This window comes from Desmodus rotundus, chromosome 4 (genome assembly GCF_022682495.2).
Source record: "Desmodus rotundus isolate HL8 chromosome 4, HLdesRot8A.1, whole genome shotgun sequence".
Taxonomy (NCBI): Eukaryota; Metazoa; Chordata; class Mammalia; order Chiroptera; family Phyllostomidae; genus Desmodus; species Desmodus rotundus.
The window spans coordinates 148,963,411-148,985,067 of NC_071390.1; the positions used below are offsets into that span (position 1 = coordinate 148,963,411).

The 21,657-nt window shown below is 34.1% G+C and overlaps 1 protein-coding gene across 10 annotated transcripts in view; it reads right to left on the reverse strand.

The window, feature by feature from the left end:
- ARHGAP12 (Rho GTPase activating protein 12) overlaps positions 1-21,657 on the reverse strand; it is a 123,039-nt gene that overhangs the window by 26,149 nt on the left and 75,233 nt on the right. For 8 of the 10 annotated variants that reach the window (XM_045183059.3, XM_045183061.3, XM_024573863.4 and 5 more), the window contains 4 exons: positions 20,813-20,938; positions 17,447-17,521; positions 10,480-10,541; positions 3,859-3,940 (listed from right to left, as the gene is read on the reverse strand). In XM_045183059.3, the coding sequence (XP_045038994.1) occupies positions 3,859-3,940; positions 10,480-10,541; positions 17,447-17,521; positions 20,813-20,938 (345 nt within the window). The remainder of the gene's footprint in view (positions 1-3,858; positions 3,941-10,479; positions 10,542-17,446; positions 17,522-20,812; positions 20,939-21,657) is intronic. The other 2 variants (XM_045183058.3, XM_045183060.3) reach the window with 1 other exon arrangement.

Consider the following 21,657-nt stretch of genomic DNA (forward strand, 5'->3'; position numbering starts at 1 on the left):
ATTCCTAAGCTTCCTCCTCCTGATCTGGTCAATGGCCTCTGGTAACCCTTTCTACGTTTTGGATGGCCCTATCATCTAGGTTGCCTTCTCCTTCCTCTAGGAAAGTAGTTTCATACAGAGGTGATTTTGTCCCCCAAAGCACATTTGGCAATGTCTGGGGACACTTTTAGTTGTCACATCAGGAGGGATGGATGGGACGGATGGGTGCTACTATCATCTCCTAATTACCCTGTAATGCATAGGACAGCCCCTACAACAAAGAATTATCAGCCCTCAAAGGTGACTATTTGTAGAAATTTGAATAACACTACCTGTATAATTTGTAAGAGACTCAAGGAGCATGATGAATGTTATCTGAGATAGAGCACATGACACATTGTATTGAATCAATACACTCACAGTTATAATACAACTGTGAATGTGCTGATTTTCCCCATTATAATGTAAGCTATGGAAACAGAAACCATGTAATTTATTTCCAAACCCCAAGGTTCAACTCAATGCCCAGAACATAGCAGCTTTTCATGTGTGTTGAACAAATGAGGTGAAACGAGGTAAGAAAAAAGTATAATTTATATTACTGATATAACTAGCAAATAACTAATATTTTCCAGAAAACTAGTGGAATGTATCTATCCTTATGGAGAAGAAATAGCTCACTGGATGTTTGGATGCTTCAGCATCTATGCAAACATAAATCTTCTATAGTGGAGTTGCATCCACACATATACATTTCATTTGTTCAATTTTAGCTATCCATGGAACCAAAAATAAGCACAAAGCATGAATGAGTTTGATCAGCATTCTATCAATACCTGGAGTGAGTATAAAATATGAACCTACTTCTTCATGTAGATCTTGGTTTAGGTTTTTGCACTGGGTAAATCTAATTTTCAAAGAACCATTCTTCTATAACATGACCCCTAGCATAAACCATCCAAATTCAACTAAAGGAAAATCTACCTATTCCAACATTAAAGGAAAAATTTAGCTTTGCTAGAGACTGAGTTCTAACACAGTATTTTCCAAAGAGATGCAAGGGCAATTTTTACGATAGGTATAGGTGATTTTTGTCTTACACGATAGCATTAGCATCTCATCCTCAGGTAAGAGGTTACATTCTACCTACAACAGATCTAACTGGTCTGAGCAGAGAAACAAAGGGTTCTTTGAAATCTCTTTTGTACAATCATTATTACAGAGTTAATAAAGAAGCATCTAACTGGTGCTCTGTAACAGAAAAATTAGGAAACAACCTCAATGTCCAACCTTAGAACAAATTATGAAACATCTGCATAATGTAATATTATTTAACCCTAAAAAAGATTGAAGAAGATTGTTATGGGCTGAGTGGAGTGATTTCCAATATAAATTCCTAAGAGAAAAAAGAAGCAAAGTACCAAAGTATACATAATGTGACAGCTTTTGTCTATAAAAGAAAGAAAATATAAGATATATATTGTATTTGCTGATTTTTGCATGAAGAAACACAGAAAGAATTAACCAGAAATTAATAAAAATTGCTACAAAAAATAAACATCCTGCATGTTGAATCAATTTTTTAATACTTACGAATGTTGTATATGCCGAAATACATTATACACAGACATTTTTATTTGAATAAACTTACTTGCTTTTACTAAGGCCATTTAAATTAGTTTTTATTCCCTTAATATGTGTTACATATAGGAAGAAAAAAGCTAGGAACTCTGAGATTTTTATATTTGCCATAAAATAAAAATTAAGAACTGACTGCATAACCAAGCATTTTATCATATTCCAAATCCGTTTAGCTTTTATTGAGACTACAAAACACAGTGTAACTGTATTTTATTTAATTATATTGATCTGAAATTATTATTATTTATTATTTTAATCCTCACCCATATGAGACATACTCATTGATATTTACAGGGGCAGGGAAGAGGGAGAGAGGGAGAGAAACATCGACATGAGAAACATTGACTGGTTGTCTCTCTTACATGCCCCGACCAGGGACTGAACCCACAACCTAGGCATGTGCCCTGACCAGGAATCAAACCCATGACCTCTTGGTTTACAGGATGAAGCTCCAACCAACTGAGCCACATTGGTCAGGGTGATTATTAGATGATGTCTGTCCAGAAAATGTCCAGCCACTATTAATGTAACGAGAACAGTTTGTATGACATCAATGTAACCTGGCAGCCAAGGAGAGTGGGCTAGAATGTACATGTGTAAACAATGATGACTTCACTGTACTAGTCAGTGGGGGTAGTAGATGGCATTGAGTGAACATGTGTACTGTGTGGCCATTGCATTCAAAATGGCTGAACAAGTAAAGCAACGAATCTGCATCAAATTGTGCGTTAAACTTGAACATTCCTCCGTGGAAACTATTTGGATGACTCAGAAGGTTGGATGATTCAGAAGGCTGCAACTGTGGGCAACTGGTGGTTGGCAGCTTCATCATGACAACGTGCCCGCTCATGTATCTTGTTTTGTGCAGAGTTTTTTGGTTAAACATCATATTACCCAAGTGACTCAGTTCCACTATAGCCCAAATTTGGCACTCTGAGATCTCTGGCTTTTTCCAGAACTAAAATCACCTTTGAAAGGGAAGAGATTTCAGACCCTCGATGAGATTCAGGAAAATACGACGGGGTAGCTAATGGCAACTGGGAGAACTGTGTGAGGTCCCAAGGTGCCTACATTGAAGGGGACTGAGGCATCACTGTCCTATGTACAATGTTTTTTGTATCTTGTATTTTCTTCAATAAATGTCTCTATTTTTCATATTACATGGCTGGATACCTTTGGACAGACCTCGTGTATTAACAACATAGTAATAAAATTTAAATAAAGGCAAAAATTCAAACAGTAAACCCCTAAAGGTAAAATTTCATTAAGAATTCTACAATTTCAATATTGACTAAGTCACTGAACTTTAAACTGTGTTTCTCGAATTGCACTTAATTATACCTAATACAAGTAATGGTGATATTTCTTTTTCTTGTGAAAGCTGGCTGATATTATATTAGACACAAACACCTGAGTCATTGGCTAGTATCCAGGGGTCAGATCACAGTTCAGGGTGGAGTTTGACACAGTCTGCTTATTTTCTGACTAAAGATCTCAAATAGCAAAGTCACAAACATAAGAGAGCTTTAACATCCTGAAAATGGATCAGGAAACTTATTTGTTTTATCATGCCTAAGTAGTAAGGTCATCTTTCAGTTCAATGGATAAAACAGAATTTGTTGATTTTAATACAACTACTAACTAGACTTTTCTAATTAGCCCTCTTATTACTCTGATGAGCCAAAATGCATCTTTTACTAAGAAAACTTTCATTTAGTTTTTCTTTAATTTTATTAAATTTATTGGTGTGACACTGGTTAATAACACTGTATAAGTTTCAGGTGTGTAATTCTATTATATATCGTCTGTATGTTGCATTGTGTGTTCGCCACCCAAAGTCAAGTCTCCTTCCATCACCATATATTTGGCTCCCTTCACTCTCTCCTACCTCCTCCTCCCACCTCCCATTGTCTCTGGTAGTTACCATACTGCTGTTTGTGTCTGTGAGGTTTTATTCATTTAGCTTGTTTGATTGCTGTTTTCTCTTTTATATCCCACATGTGAATGAAACCATGTTTGGCTTTTTCCATCAGACTTACTTCACTTAGCATAATATTCTCAAGATCCAGCCATATTGTTGCAGATGGCAGGATTTCATCTTTTCATTTACTTTTATTGTCACATGAGCTATAGCTACAAGGACTGTGGAATACTTCATGAACTTCAGGAACAATAAATAACATCCACATAACTTAAGTGTATTGCAATATAAAGCCTCCAAAGAAAAGAAATACTTACCCAACTTGTGCTACTTCCTTGAGTTTTGGTAAAGAGTAAAGATGAACCCTGCAAGACGGCCCAGGAAGACAGCCAGTTCTTTCTGTAATTATAAAGATAACCAGCAAAAGTTCAACTCCCCAGTTTTTCCAACTAAACTTTAAAAATTAAAGGCTAGTCAATGGTTATCAAGGTTGACCACAAGTCACAGTCATTATTGAGATTCTAATTGTTTTTACTGGGGACATAGGCTTATTGGAAATCAGTAATTTTATGGTCCCAGCCTGACCATAAAGGCCCCAAAACAAATGAAATTAATCAGATACAAGTTATCAGAATAACTATATACCTAATTATTCTTACATGGTACTAATCCAGCACTCTGAATATAAAAATGCATAAAGGAAAAGTCCATTTATTCTCATTCAATCCACAATCCAAAGGTTACCAATGTTTACCCTTTAAGGGAAGTCAATTGCTGGCAGACTAAAATTGATGTCAAATATGTGTACTACAGGAATTTATTAATGCTTACATTACAGCCAAACATGTGGCCAGCTTTTGAAAACTCTATAGGCACTCAAAAAAAGGTTTATTCTCCATTTGTAGAATGCAGAATTTAGTATCTATCGATTAGACCTACATTATTATTTTATTTCTTTTTATATCTAAACTTCAAGTTTATTAAGAAAAAATAGTTTATTACTACTCAAATAGTATTTCACAAGAATACGCAATGGAAAAATACAATCTTTTCAATAAATGGTGTTGGGATACCTGGATATTCACACTTAAAATAATGAAACTGGACCCATATCTTAAAATACTCAACAAAAATTAACTCCAAATGGATTAAAGACCTGAATGTACACCCTGAAACCATGAAACTCCTAGACAAGAACACAGAATAAAACCCCTTGACATAAGTCCTGGTAATACTTTTAAAAATGACACTTAAAGCACAAGCACAGAGTAAAAAATAAACCAGTGGGACTACATCACACTAAAAAGCTCTGCATAGTGAAAGAAACCAACAAAGTGAAAAGGCAACCTATGAAACGGGGAAAACATTTACAAACCATAAATCTGATAAGGGGTTAATATCCAAAATACATAAAAAAATTATACAACTGAACAGCAAAAAACCGAATAACCCAATTGAAAAGTGCATGAAAAATCTCAACAGGCATTTCTTCAAAGAAGGCATACAGAAGGCTAACAGGCACATGAAAAGATGCTCAAATCACTATAGCAAATTAAACCGCAATGAGATATCACCTCATACCTGTTAGAAAGACAAAAAGACAAGAAATAACGAGTGATGTGGAGAAACTGTATGCACTGCTGGTGGGACTATAAGCTGGCACAGCCACTAGGGAAAACAGTATGGAGGTTCCCCCCAAAATTAAGTATAGAACTACTTCATGATCCAGCAATTCCACTTTTGGGAATATATCCAAATGAAACAAAAACACTAACTCGGAAAGATATTTGCACCCCCAAGTTCATAGTAACATTATTGACAATAGCCCAGACAAGGAATCAACCTACGTGTGCTGACTGATGGATGAATGAGTAAAGAAGCTGCGGTTTATATACATATAATAGCATATTATGCAGCCATTAAAAAAAAACAAAAACAAAAAACAAGGAAATCCTGCCATTTGTGACAACATGAATAGAACTTGAAGGCATGTGCTAAGTGAAATATGTCAGACACAGAAAGACAAATACTGTGTAATTTCACTTATATGTGGAATCTTAGAAACAAAACAAAACAAAATAAAACCTCATGGAAAAAAAGCAGAGGGGAGGGGAAATTGGAGGGGAAGTTCACAGTTGTAACATAAGTAAGTACTAGGCATATGATGCGCAACAGGACGATTGCAGCTAACACTGCTTTATGATCTACAGGGAAGCTGTTCAGAGTAAATCCTGTGAGTTCTCATCACAAGGAGAAAACTTTTCCCCTTTTTTCTTTCCTTTTTATTGTATCTATATGAGAAGATGGATGTTAACTGACCTACTGAAGTAATCATTTCACAATATATGTAAAACGAACCATTATGCTGCATGCCTTAAATTTATGCAGTGATGTATGGCAATTATTTCTCAATAAAATAAGGAAAAAAGAAAAAAATTTAATTAAGAAAAAGTTTACTACTAACAAGTTTCTCTTTATTTTTCTTGTTATTTCCTGTTCTTTTTGCTTATGGTTGTTCCTGCATCTGTTGAATGGCTAGTCTTAATGATTAATATTCACAGTAGATTTATTCACAGTGCTTCATCACTTTAAGTACTCATCTTGTGATGCTTAATGCTTTTACCCTGAATTGAATTTGCCTGGTATTAAGTTCCCTATTCCTGCTTTTGCTCCAGCTACCTTTGACAAGTGTTGTTTTTTTAATTTTTCTGGATCATTTTAGATGTCTCTTTTGTATATAATATTTACTGGGGTTTTATTTTGTGCTTCAGTCTGAGCACCTTTTACTTTCAATAGATGAGTCATTTACATCTGTTGATACTGATACGAGAGATATGTTTGGCATTTGTTCTGCCATCATTTTGTTATATTTTCATTTTATTTTACTATTTTGTTTTGTGTTGATATCTTAAAATATTTTGGAAAAATTTATTTTTATTTTTAAATTTTTATATTCAATCTCTCCCCTTAAATAATGTCTACTGAGTCCCTACACTGAAAAATGCTAATATGTATTTCCATTTAAAATAAACTTGTTTAATTTTCAAAATAAAAACTATAAAATAAATATATATATGTATGAGAATATTGAAATTTGAACACTGATTAACAACAGCTGCCTCAAGAACTGAAGCACTTTGTGTGAATGTGTTACAAACAGAATTAGTCACATTTTTTTCACGGGATGCAAATTTTTGCCCGAAAAAGACTGATGGACACACTATGGTTATTTAGACTTGACTATTTGGCAAATAGACATTTCCTCAAAAATAAATAAAGATCTCAAAAATAAATCTCTTTCATTTCAAAGACAATAAATAATAGTGTTTTTTGACATGTTAGATGTTCAAGCAGATTCAGGAAAAAAGGCACTCAAGATCTAATTGCTAGTATTCACTGGATGCTGGAGTGCCACAGTGAATTTCAGAAGGTTGGTCTACATTTTACAGATCCTTCGCGTGGATCATGAAAAGCTCTGGGTTGCTCTAAAAAAAAAATGGGTGTGTGCCTCAGTGCTGGACTGTCCTGATGTGTAACCTGTACTGTGGGCAGGAAGATAAATGTCAGCACAGAATGGTTTCCTACAGGAAAATGTGTCCAACAAGGATACATTTTATTTCCCTATTTGTTTAATTTGTATGTACAATGTACCATACAAAAAACTAGGCTAGACTCAAGAGGAAGGAGAAGTGAAAATTGTGGAAGAAATATCAGTAATGTAAGATAACAGTAAGATATGCAGATGACACCACCTTACTGGTGGAAAGGAGCAACGATTTGAAACATCTGATGAAAGTTAAAGAAGAAAGCACCAAAGCAGGACTGCACTGGAACATTAAGAAGACAAAAATCATGCCTACAGAACAAATACACAATTTTAACATAGACAACGAAGACACTAATATTGTTAAAGATTTTGCTTACCTTGGTTCACTCATCAATTCAAATGAAGAATGCAGCCAAGAAATGCAGAGAAGGCTGAGACTCAGAAGGGCAGCAACGGAAGAATTAGGGAAGATCACTAAGAGCAAGGATGTGTCATTAGAGACCAAGGCTAAGATCATCCACACCCTGGTATCACTAATTACTAGTACAGATGCAAAAGTTAGACAGTGAAGAAGGCTGACAGGGAAAAAATGGATGCACTTGAAATATGGTGTTGAAGAGGAGCTCTCAGAACACCACAGACTGCCAGAAAGAAGAACAAGGGGGTCCTAGAGCCAGTCAAGCCTGAAACACCATTGGAGGCAAAATCACAAAACTTAAACTGTCTTACTTCAAGTTAAAACATTATGAGAAGGCAGGGTTCTCTGGAAAATACAATAATGCTGGAAAAATTGGAAGGCAGCAGGAAATGAGGAAGACCAAATATGACATGAATTGAGTCCATAAAAGAAGTCACAGGTGTTGAGTCTACAGGAGCTGAGCAGGGTAGTTGAGTACAGGACATAATGGATGTTACTCATTCATCCTCGGTGGCCAAGAGTCAGAGCTAACTCAATGGCATATTATAAACTTTTGTTAGACAACTAAAAGTTAAAGGTTACAAAGAAAAAGTAGATTTCAGAAAACATGGCTTTATCTGCCACTGTTAAGGTTGGCAATTTTCTAATATTTAGTGACTTTTCTGACGATATTTCTGATTTGTGATTCTTTGATATTATAAAATAAAATGTGTCAACATTTGCAATCAGCAAACTTTGTAAACTGATATTTTTCAAATGACCTACAATACAAGATGCTACAAAATTATGCACAGGTAAAGATTCATTCAAAGTGCAACCCAGACCTATGGATTTTAACGTAACTGAGTCTGAACACTTCACTGACGGGTTTTTAGATTCTTCACTGCAATTACATTTGTGGGGTTTCAGTGCAGCAGGAAAAATAGGCACAATTATCTCAGAAGGCTATTAAAATATTCCTCCCTTTTCCAACTTTATCTGTTTAAGGGAGGATTTTATTCATATAGTTCAACCAAAATCGTATGTCACAACAAACTGGCTGCAGGCAGAGACGAGAATCCAGCTTATCTTTCTCCATTAAGACAGATATTAAAAATTTGTGAAAATGTAAAACAAGGCTATTCTTCTCATAGAAATTGTTTTTTTTATTAGAAAATGGGTTTTTCTTCATAAAAATGTTATCCATGTTAACATGTAACAGATCATTAGTTTTAAGAGTTAATAAATATTCTGAAATTTCTGCTTTAATTTCTCATAGTATATATATCTGTAAACTATATGAACAAAAGTCCTTTGCAGTGATTAACGATTTTTAAGAGGTTAAAGAGGTCCTCAGATCATGATATATGTGAACCACTAATACACTGGAAATTCAAAGCCTATTTTGCTCAACTCTATGTAAATAAATTTGAAGATGATGAAATGGATGATATTCTTAGGAAAACATAAACCACCAAATATATTCCAAAAGAGGCAGAAAATCTAAAATTATCACAGTTGAAACAACAATAAAGACAAAGTGGCCAAAGAATTATCTGCACTGTATACATAAAAAAGAGAGAAAGAAAAGTAAAGACCCAATTTACAGGTGACTTCTACTACAGAACAGTTCAAGGAACAGATAATTGCAGTATTTGTGAAGCTATTTCAGAGCATTTAAAACTTCTAAGTACTAAAATCTAACAAAGTTCAATCAAAGCACAGGTTTGATTGTTCACTAACATAGATTTGAAAGCTCAACTACATTAGATTTTAAACTTTCTTAAGCAGACTGATCTCATTTTGATTATAAAACCTCACAAAAAAAATTTACCAAAATAACTGACATCCAATAGAACAAAGGGCATGAGCTGACAATTCAACAACAAAAAAAGAAATACAAACGGCTTACAACACTCTACACCCCCCCACACAAAGGCAAATGAAAATACCATTTTCTTTCTAATCTCTATTAGCAAAAATCAAAGAATCTGACAACATATTAAACTGACAAAGGTGTGGAGAAATCCACTGCTATTGGGAGGTAGGGACTGATTTAATGCTTCAGAGAAATATTTGGAACTCTCTATCAAAATGAGCACTGCTGTGGCTTAGCAATTCTACTTTGGTAAAATTTACTGTACAGGCCTAGTTACATACCTGCAAAATAATCTATGCCAAGATACTAGGTACAGTTTTCTTAGTAATAGCGCAAAAAAAAAAAAGGTAAACACCCTGAATGTCTACCAACAGATAGGCACAATTACATTTTTGCAAATAACTAAGTTAAATGAACTGTGATGCAGCCATACGTATATAACAAAGCAGCAGTTAGAAACACTGTGGCAGCTCTACGTGCAATAAAAAAATGAACCATTTCCAAGACAAACTGTCAAAATTGTGTTTAAAAAATTAATCTATGCACACACAAACATAAATATCCTATCTCTGAAGGAAAACACTGTATTTCATCAGATTGCTAGGTGACTGAGTTTTAATTAGATATTGTGCATACCTTTGGTTTTTGTCATGTGCATTTATTACTTATTGAAAAAAATTGTCAGTTGATGTCAAAAATAGTGACACAGCTTTATCATCAAACCCTGTAAAGGCAAAAGTCACTATGCTCAAGTTCAACGTTTTCTTAAAATTCTTCCTGGTGGAACTAAAGAAGCACTTTCTCATTGCTTCAGCTTCCTATATATTCAAATGAATTTAATCCAAATCATTGTGCCTATAGTAATCATCAACAAAGTTAATTCTTGGTCAGAATCCTCTGCTTTTTCACCTCTGAATTTAATTTCACCTTAATATGTCAAGACACAAAAAAGTTTTCATACATTTCATGACAATCCTACATACACTATACTAGAAAATATATTATTTGAAATTCTTATGAAGCTTCTAAACATTTATACTAGAATATAATTATATCTATAGTTTTTATTGCAATCAGATGAAGCATGTCAGAAGATTTATGATTTGTGTACTTACCGAACCTTTTTTCCATTTTCTGTAATTTTCGTTACATTTAATAATCCATATTTCTCTTGACCCTATGGAACAGAATAATACTGGATATATATATCATTCACATAGACAATGAAGTCCAAAGCCTTACATGTAACTGAATCAAAATGATCTGATACTTTAAAAATTAGCTGAAAAGATTAATATGTAATGTAATGTGTTTAGTTTTTCTTAGAATATAATTTCCTAATATAAGGAAATTATAGTTTCCTTGTATGTAGTTTCAGTAATTCTGTAACTAAAAGCTTAGCTCCAGTTTCAGTAATTTAGTTTCAGTAATTCTATAACTAAAAGCTTCCTCTTTTCAAGTCATAGCAGCCATAAGGTATTTTGCTATCAAATTAGATTTCCATATAAATGCTACAAGTCAGCACTGGAAAAAAAATTACTTCCTGTTCAAAGAAACTAATACAATGCTATTATAAATACCACAAAAAATGAATTATTTATTTTGTTGTTACTTTACAATACAGTCTGAAAATTATTTAAGCTACTATCCCACTTTGTGAGAATGCAGAAAATAGAGTGAACAAATGTAGTGATGTATTTAATAAACTATTAAAAAGTAATGGTACTGTGCATACAACTGGCCTTAATCTGGCATAACAAATTGAGTATGTGTTTCATTAAACACACTATCAGATGGTAAATTGGGCTCTGGAAAAAAACTAGATATATTTATTAGTCAGTTGATGTCAAAAATAGTGACACAGCTTTATCATCAAACCCTGTAAAGGCAAAAGTCACTATGCTCAAGTTAAATGTTATCTTAAAATTCTTCCTGGTGGAACTAAAGAAGCACTTTCTCACTGCTTCAGCTTCCTATATATTCAAATGAACTTAATCCAAATCACTGTGCCTATAGTAATCATCAACATCAGGAAGTACTGTAGGTACATGATGGAGCAGTCAATTTTATTTCAACTGAAACACACATATACATACAGAAAAGATTACTCCCAATCCAGAATTTATTTCAGACTATTTAATTCACACCTCAGCTATTTTCTCCATGTACTTTCATTAGAATAAATAAATAATTTATTTTTCTTGTATGTAAGATAATATTAAATATTTTCTTAATGTCTAAAAAATAATGCTTGAAAGTTTTACCTGTCTGATAAAAATTCACATCTATAAACAAAGCTGACGTACTGTTGCTGATCCACATTTTTGATATACTGAGAACTTGGGAAATACTCACATGAAGTTTTTCTACAATTTTTTCATAAACCATAGGTTAGATCTCCTTAGATATGCAAGTCTGATACATTCTATAAGAGCTCTTTGTTGTCTCTCAAGAAAAACACTGAGCACACAGTCATAAGTATGCACAAGATGTTCAGTAAGAACATTCCTCCATTTACTATCCAAAGCAGGGAGGAAAAATAAAAACTTTCAATGATGTAGGAACTAAGTAACAACATTAATCTGAGAGGATGGAGACTGGTTATGTGAGCATGGGAACTGCAAGGGCAGAGAAACAGGAATCAAGCCTATAAATTTTATGCCCAAACTGAAACTCACAGGGCAACAAAGCAGAGGCAGAAAGGAAATACAGGTCTCAAAATGTAGAGGGACAGCCACAGTAACACACAACCTAAGCCTAAGGATGAGAGAGAGACTTTAAATCAGGGATTCTTAGCTAAATCATCAGGTGGACTGAAACTGGTACTAAATTGTGTATGTATATGCCTCATTAAAGGAAAGGGTCCGAAACTTTCACTAAATTCTCACAGGGTCAAGGCCCAAGAAGTATTAAACACTCTAACTTGAACATAAAGTAAGAACAAAACCTGCCATATCCAAAATGTGCAAAGACAAAAATGATTACCATATAATGTGATGAGTGCTATGAGAAAGATGGATCTAATACAGCCTGGGAGAGAGAAGGCTTCCTGGAGACTGATACTTGAGCTAAGGAGTGAGAGTTGGCTAGATGAAAACAGGAGATGAAAAAACAAAACCAAACAAAAACAGACAAAAGCTAGAGAGAGCATATCACAGTGAGGCCCTTAAAGTTTACTGGGTGGGGTGGTAGCAAGCAATGAGGCAGTGGAAAAAATAAACTAAGAAAGGGTGGCAGACTGGGATCTACTAGAATACTATGCTACTGTAGTAATTTCCATACGAGATGTTGAAGACCTGAGCTAGGGCAGTGAGAGAGTGAAGAGGGCCCAAATTTGAGTGAGATTTAGAAGAGAGATGGGCAGGAACTGAATGTGAGGGTGAGAAGGAAGATCTGAAGGAAACTCCCAAGCCTGAGCAAACTGCGTAGATGGTCATATCTCAATTCAGTGACACCTTTTAAGAGCAGCATTCCCTGACCATTTGTAAGTAGGAGCTCCTCTGCCTCCCCCATTATTTACTACTGCCTCCAGTTTGTTTTTTCATTGTACTTAATGCAAAGTACAACTACATAACTATTATTTATTCACTGTCTACTCCATTAGGTTGTACACTGGGACCACATCTATTATATTAATCAATGTAAGACCAGTGCCTAGTACAGCATCTAACATTGTACTTCAATACCTATTTGTTGCAGTAATAAACTAACAGATTAGCAGCGCTATCACAAGAAAGAAATATAAGCTTTAACTTTCAAACACTGAAGATTCTGAATCTGACAAAAAAGGCCAAGTGGGATAGATGAATAATAGAGGTTTGGTTACACAGGTGAGAGATTTGTGGGAAAAAAATTAGAAGTTTATTTCAAACTACCTGATGTACTTTCTCTACTGAATATAATTAAAAATTAACTAATGTTTTTGTGTTGATTACTAAAAATAACTTCATAAAAATATCTTTAATCCAGTAAAAAAAATCACTCATTTTCATAAATGAATATATCTTAGTCTAAATATGGTTGATACTCAAAACTTCATAAAAAAAAGCAAATGTTTTATTAAGGATTAGCAAAATGTGGTTAAATTTTAACCAAAAAGATTGTAATAAGATTATCCTATCCCAGTAAGGCAAGGAAATAATACAATGTCAGTTCTATTAAATAATTTGAGAAAACTTCCACAGGTTCATAATCACTTTGCAGCCTCCAGAAATTGTGATCAATGTGGCATTCATTTAGTAAATAGGCATTTCACACTTCCGGCTTCTAAGTATTATGCACCCAAATCAATACTGTCTAGTTCTGGCCAAGTGGCTCTGCTGGCCGGAGCATCATCCCGCACACCGGAAGACTGTGTCTTTGATCGCCAGTCAGGGCACACACCTAAGTTGCAAGTTTGATCCCCAGTTGGGGCGTGTATAAGAGGCAACTGATCAGTGTTCTCTCTCAAATCAATAAACATACCCTTGGGTGAGGATTTAAAAAAAAATCAATACAGTTCATCAAAATCCTTATGTTCGGTTAATCATATCATAATTGTTTAATACTAAGGTTCTTATAATACAGAAAAAGTAAGCTTGCACAATGACACAGTGTTGAAAAAGCGCCAGAAGCTTCCAGAACATGTAAACCCACAGAGATAGAGGGCAAACTAGTGGGGAAACCAGTGGCCGCCAGGAGGAGAGGGAGGGAGATGTGGAAACGGATGTACACTGACTGCTTGAGTGTGCGAGCTTCCCCGCAGGGACGGGGATGTGTGAAACCAGGTAGAAGGGATAGCTGTACGCTGCAGATATGTGAAATGTCACTGAGCCGTGCGGTTTAAGATGGTTCATGTTTAATTTTCTTCACGAATTTCACTTTAATAAAAAAGTTGAAACTAGTGTTATTAAAACTTAGATATTCAAATTATGTTTTTTAAAAGTCTTTCAAATAGTATTATTCAATGGGAAAAAACACCTATTTTTTCCATTAATACTTTCCTTAAAGAAATGTTGAAAATGTCTTTTACTCTAATACCATAATTGGGAATACAGGTTGAAAAGTGCAAGTTCCAAACTGTATATTCTAAAATTTTATTCAGAATTTAGCAATTTAGAACTTTAAAATGCATATTCTAATATGCACACTGGGACAAAGAGATTAGGTTCTATATCAGCCCGTAAAATCATATTCAGTCCATACGGTAGTCATATTGTAGAAAATACACTAACTTTTTAAAATGTATATACTGCCATTTCCAAAAATGATATGCAGGAACTATGAAAAACAATGCATTTTAAGATGAAATGAAATAAAAATGAACATGTTTAAAATTTATATTAAGAAATGGAGTTTTAAATCTGGTTTGATTAGAAGAGAGATGAAAATACGTGAGCAAGGCCTGTCAAAAAAGATGTTTTATATGATTCTATTCATATGAAATGTCCAGAATATGCAAATCTAGTGATCGGAAAGATGACGACTGGTTACTTAAGGATGCGCACAGACAGGGTTTCTTTCTGAGATGATGAAAACCGTCTCAAGTTGACTGTGATGATGGCTGCACATATCTGCATGTACTAAAAACAACTGAAGTACACACTTTAAATGGGTGAACTGCATGGTATTAAATTACATTTCAATAAAGCTTTGATTAAAAAAAGAAGTTTGAAGAGGTAGACGGGCAATTTGCAGAGATTGTAAGATGCCATCAATAGCTAATGCTGATTATTATATCATTTTCATCTCTTAAATTTGTAGCTTCCTTTTTCTTACCACTAAAGGCTTTATACCAACCATATTTTAACGCACAAAAAAAAAGGGGGGAGAAATCTCCTTGTATTAACACAGTAAGAGTGGGAAAGACAGACAAGACTAGGTGGAATCGGGGCAAAAGGAGAACATAGAGCAAAGGGAGAGGCAGGAAGGAGAAGTCAAGGAGAGCAGAAGCCTCAGTGGGGAAGGGCTGACAGCATCCATGAGGCACGTTTCCCAGCATTCCCCATTCCATGGGAAAGGAGTGGCTGTGTGGAAGACAACTGGCCTCAGGTAAATTAACTGAGTTGTTCACTGTTTCGTTTTTTTGTTTTTTTTTCCACTTGAAGATACAAAGAATGAAAAAAAGAAACACTGGTGAGGCACTTCCCTGTGATGGCCATCAGAGGGTATCATGAATCCAGGATGGTCTAGTTGCTTTCAAACTCTTCAGAAAATGGCTAATACATGGAAAAATAATTTGCAAACAGTCCTTTGTACCTCTATATAGAACATTTACGAAGTCCTATTTCTAAGGTTACCTAGAAATTCCCTTTTACCAAAATAGAAACAATTTATAAAAGGTCTTATTATAAATTATTACCTATATTTAAAATAAGTTAAAAAGAGGTTTCTGCTTTTTTTCTAGATGGACTGATAAAGAGTATGGTAGTAATAGCACCTTAGATCCATACAGTAATTCTTTACAAATCATGCGGAGATCAGTCTGGACACTGGAGATAGGGGAACACCTAAGCAATGTCGGAGGGAAACATGTACAACAAGTGACACAAACCATGGATGACCTGACAAGGTTAAGGAATGGAGAAGGAGTTAGAAAAGTAAAATTCGGCGTCTGTGGAAATCCTTGCCTTTGACTAAGCAATTGGAAGTATCCTAATAAATAAGTATTATAGTTTCATAAAGTAAGAAAGTAACAAAGTTTGTTTTAAAAAGCTTTAAAGGTTTCATTTATTCATTCAACAAGCATTTAATATACACCTACCACCTGGTGCTGCAATAGGTATTGGGGTGATGCCGCTCCTTCTCTAATGAAGCTTTTCTTTGTATGATGGGGAAGATAGGTTATTAACAGAGGGTTCAGGACTCCACTCTTACATAAGAAACGAAGAGTTACTCAATTTCACGTAATCAAGTATCATATAATTAAATGACATGAAGAGTTTTACAGGGAAACCTAACCAAATATAGAAGATTTAAATAAAATTCTCTGAGGAAGCATAGTTTCAACTGAGCTCCAATGAATAAACAGAAGTTAATCAGGCAAAAAGATGTGGGAGAAAAATGTTTCAGTGGGCAGGGGAATGACAGTGCAAGGACCTCGAGCTGAAAAGCAGGCTCCTTTGAGGAATGGATAGAAGGGCAGTGTAGTCTGAGGAAAACAAGCCAGGAGAAAAGATGAGGACCAAGAAGTATGAGGTGAGGCTGGAGAAGCAGTCAAGAGGCAGAGGATGCAAGATTTTGTAGTCCTCATTAAAAATTGCAGTCTTTATTCTAAAAGAAAAGAAAAGCCACTAATGGGGAAAGGCAGGGTCAACAAATTACAGAAAAGACTGGGAGGAACTTCAGATACAGAGATCAAGTACGATTTCATCTCAGTTAAGACAGGTCCCTAGAGAAAGGTCACTTGGAGGTTTGTCAGTTTAAGGAAAATTTAAAGTTGAGTTTCATCTCTCCAATACTCAGCTAGCATAGACTGAGCAATGTATTTTATAGCATAGGAAAAAAAAATGGCATCTATGCTCATTAAGCAGGAGGGAAATGCTTCTTACCTTTGGACTGCTGGCCTGAGGGGAAAAAGGTCAAGTATAATTTGATAGGATTCTCCAGGGATCTTTATATTTATTTTTAAAAACCAAAGAAATGTCACTTACAAGTATGGCATATAAATTAATCATTAAAATACCATACTTTGCACAGAAAGGGGCTTTTAAATCAATAAAATCTGATTTTGAATTTAAACCTATTTCAATTGTAATTATTACTCTTTTTTTCATCCTCACCCAAGGGTATGTTTGATTTTTTTTTTTGAGAGAGACAGACAGACACATTGACGTGAGAGAGAAACATATGGGAGACTTGATGCCTCCCATACAAGCCCCTACTGGAGACCATACCCGCAACCTTCTGGTGTACAGGGCGGTGCTCCACCTAACTGAGCCCCCCACCAGGGCTAATTGTAATTATTTTTAAAAAGAAAAAAAACCAATGAAATTTAATAGAAGCCCAAGAAATATTTAAATATTATACTTAGAGAAGATTAATTTATTGAAATTGATTGAAATAGCTAGACTAAATTTTACTACAAGCTGCTATCATACTAACTGTATCTTGGTGCTTTGGTGAAGAGGGAGAAGACTCATTTTCAGGAAAGCAGGGTTTTGAGGCAGGTGGAGATTCCTATAAGAAATAAGTAATGAAAAATGTTACTCTATTTTATATAATTATATTACTCCTTCTACTCACAGTGGGAGAGCTTAATAGGGGAAGCTAAGAAAATTATTTTCCTAGTTATTTTCCTTCTATATTGAGCTCTGAAACTAATATGGTACTGATTTGAAAACTATAGATATCATAAAGTTTATAAAATATGGCATATTTTACCAATTACAGTTAAATTTAAATACTCCATACAGAATTACTCAAAGAAATGATGCATGTTGAGTTAAAATTGATGTTATATCAGCTTGAGTTAACCATATTTAAAATATGTAAAATCTAAAAACTGGATAAAAATGTATAGTTACCATACTGACTTGCTCTTGGTATGGTAAGTATGAATATCCAGGATTAGGCAAAGAACAGTCACAAGAATTACTTGACAACTGCCAGAATGAGAACTTTATTTTAATCAACAGCTATGTAAGAAATTAAATTACTATTAATATTTAAAATAATTTACAGCTAACTTTCCAATTATTAGAAGTCAGATTTTTTAAAAGCAAAAAAGACACCTCAGATTTAAAGATTAATAACTCACCAGAAAAAAATTTTAACATCTAAGCCTACAGGAATAAAACAGGGACAAACCAATAATGTGCATTTCTAAAGCAATTATTAAAACATGGTTTGTGATTTTTAACACCAATGTTTGTAAGAATATTCATGAAAGATAAGGCTGAAGAAACAGTTTTTTGGTATCAACAGCCAAACTCCATTTAAATTTTCTCCATTCCCCTAAAGGCTTTGAATAATTCCAAGAATAGAGAATTTTAAAAATCATATAACAATACGTATTATTAATTTCCCTATAAAACCAAATAATCTCTTTGAACATTCATCTTCACATCTGTATCAGTCTACTCTTCTATGCTTATGAAACTGGATAAGGTACTGTTAACAAACTTAGAGATTTCTATTCAATCATAATGCAAAATTGTTAACATCCATTCAATTGGGGGAAACTCTTCAGATTTATTATCTTATATAATATGTAAATGGAGAAACTAGGCAGTAGTGCAAGTTTACAGGAAAAACCCTTGAAGGGGCAACCTTCTAAATCAAACATCCTTGGTCTATACTATTAATACAGAAAATATTAAAATCATACCAAATTTATCTTTACAAAAAGAAATTATACTTAATGTCCAAATTTCTGTTTAGCCTAATTTTTTCTGACAGCCTCAGATGTTTCCCTTGTCAATTTCTTAACTTCTAAGAGTGTCTAATATTAAAATAGTCTGAGAAAACGAGGAAAGATTTGATGACCCACAAACTAGAAAATAAGCAAATGAATAAAATGAATGGTAAGTATAATTAATTTTTTCATAGCGTTAGTCCTACAAAAATAAAAACCACATCAAATGGAGTAATTATGTGTAACAATTTTAACTGTAACAAGAAACAATTTTGCATTTACACATTCATCCATGTATACTTATAAATGTATATGCACATATAAATATACACTGGAGTCTCCAGACAGCAGGTTTTGGTAAAAACCATACACAGGCAGAAACAAACAGATGCACCACATACACACACACAACATACACATATCTCCCTCCTCCAAGGTTGTCTCATCGTAACATTTGCTACACAGCAGGTTTCTATGATTACATTTCAAGTTATGCACACTTTACCCCTTTGTATCAGTGAGGTAGTCTGTTCTGGTTTAATTCCTCTTTCATAGCCTCAAATCTTAAAAAGGTATTATTAGGCGATGATAAAAAGAAAAGTTTACTGGGTGAAGCAATTATCTATGATTCCATTTATAAACGATAGGTAGGGAAAAAAGACATTTCTACCAAAAAAGGGGGAATATCTGGTCTCAAGACAATCATGTCCTTACAACTCTGAAACAACCAGATGAAAATGGAAATATAAGAACTTCATGAAAGTTATTCTATTTGACTGAAAATAAATTTCAAGAAAGATTAAAAAGGAGTAAGAAACTGTAAGTCTATATTACCAAAATAATCATCCTTTTTGCTCAGCCTTAAGAGGCAGTGGAGTTGGTTCAACAGTGGTTTTTACATTAGAGCATTATATACGGTATTTAGCAGGTTTCTCTATACCCGGAATTGTAATCTGGTTCTTGGAGTAAAATGAGTTTTTCTATTAAAATCTCTAGAAATCTTACCCCCTCAGGTTAATCTCAATGCTAATATATTTTCAAGCATTCTTCAACAGCACAAACCCCAGCATTTCAATCCTTTAATATGCCCTCTACATTCAACCTTACAAAACAAAAATCAGAAACTCATCTACTACTTTCATTGCAGTTCTATTAGTCCATCTCACAATGTGTGTAGACTATTTCTACAGCTCCACAAAAATCCTCCTTTTAATTAAACAAAGATGAATTTCAGTCACTTGTAGTACTTTAAAAAACCACAAAACTTGTCTTGACTGATGGATTGACATAATTTATAAAGGAATTTAAGACAAAGTATCCTAATACAGAGAAATATGCCTTAGGAGAGTTCATTGTTTTCAGTAACACACCTAAAAATGTAAGAAACCTGTAAATTATGTCAAAAGAAGAGCCTGATAGTAAATTTTTTTAAATTCTCATTAATAAATATCTTTCTAAAATAATTTATTTAGTATTGGGATTTACCGCCACATTTTAATATTTAGTATGTATGCTTATGTTCTGTGAATTTGTACTGATTTCCTACTCCATGCCCAAAATGAAGCTACATGAAAAGATGTAACTAGGAAGTTAAAAACTTTATGACTTTTCCATTCTGAAGTTTCCATCAAAATTCATTCCCTGTATGAAATAGAGACTATTACTTCTCTGATAAAAGCAGCACTATATGCAGAGAGCATTTAGGGAAATAAAGGGCAATCTTTAGGATTGCCCTTTATTTATCTTTAAGATTGCAATCACAGGATTGCAATCTTCCCCAGGATGGAGAAAATTAATTAAATGTATGCACTATAAAACCTCCTACAGACTGAAGACAATTAACAGGTATGTGACTTTAAAATAGGGTTATCCAACAAAACAAAACCTGTCGACTAGTAGGCTCAAATGTATCAAGGTATATTTACGTCATTAAGCTACAGATGAGAAGGTCTACTGTGCAAAACTCCACTTCAAAACCAAAACCTACTCCAAGACCAACTGATGCAACATATAATAAAACGCTAGTCACCAAGGTTATGAGATTCAACCAAGGAGAAAATAAAATAATAAAGAATTTGCCAAAATTCTCAACAGATTTTCTCAGAAAGTCTTACCTTGTCATTGGTGTCCAGGACAATGGTGCTATGTCTCCACTTTGTTAATACTATTGGTTCTTGTAGCCTCCTATCCAGGCTTCTACTTTTAATTATTTCTCTTTGTTGCTGGGATGAAGCATTATACTAAAGAAAAAAAATGTACTTCATAAATAATAGAAACAAAACCAGAATCTAAACATGCTGGCTCCCAATGACACATAAGTTTAGGTCAAGTTCATTATATGACACTAACGTGAATGTTCTGGCCTCAGTTTTCTCACCTCTGACCAACACTTTTGTATTGGATGGACCAAGTTAATACTATCTTTGGCAAAATATTAAATCTTCCTAAGTTTCACCAACTGTAAAACAGATATAACAGAAATATCTAATTCACAGAGTTGATATAAGGATTGAACAAAGTAATAGAAGTAGCAAATATTGCCCTGATAGTAGATTCTCAATAAATATTAGTTATCATAACTTACAAAACGAAGTCATCAGACAACTTTTTAGGTTCCTGTTACTTCTAAAAGCCACATGAATTCAAATTTCAGTTTAGGTTTTTGCTTACATACACTGTAAAGTACTCTTCACATTTAAAGGGATTTTTGTACATTTGTTTTCACTTCTGTTTTTACTTACAGGCCAAACACACTATTATTTGTTTCTCTGAAGTGGTAAAATATAACCAGGTTAAAAGGCAGAGGTGGTCCTAACTCTAAAGAACATTCCTAAATCTATTAGTGGTGAACAAATGATGAACTGTCAAGAAAATTGCATATAAAATAAGGCATTAAATCACTTAAATGTTTGAAATGTCAAGCATATCACCAAGCATAAACATTTCAGAAATGTGAGGT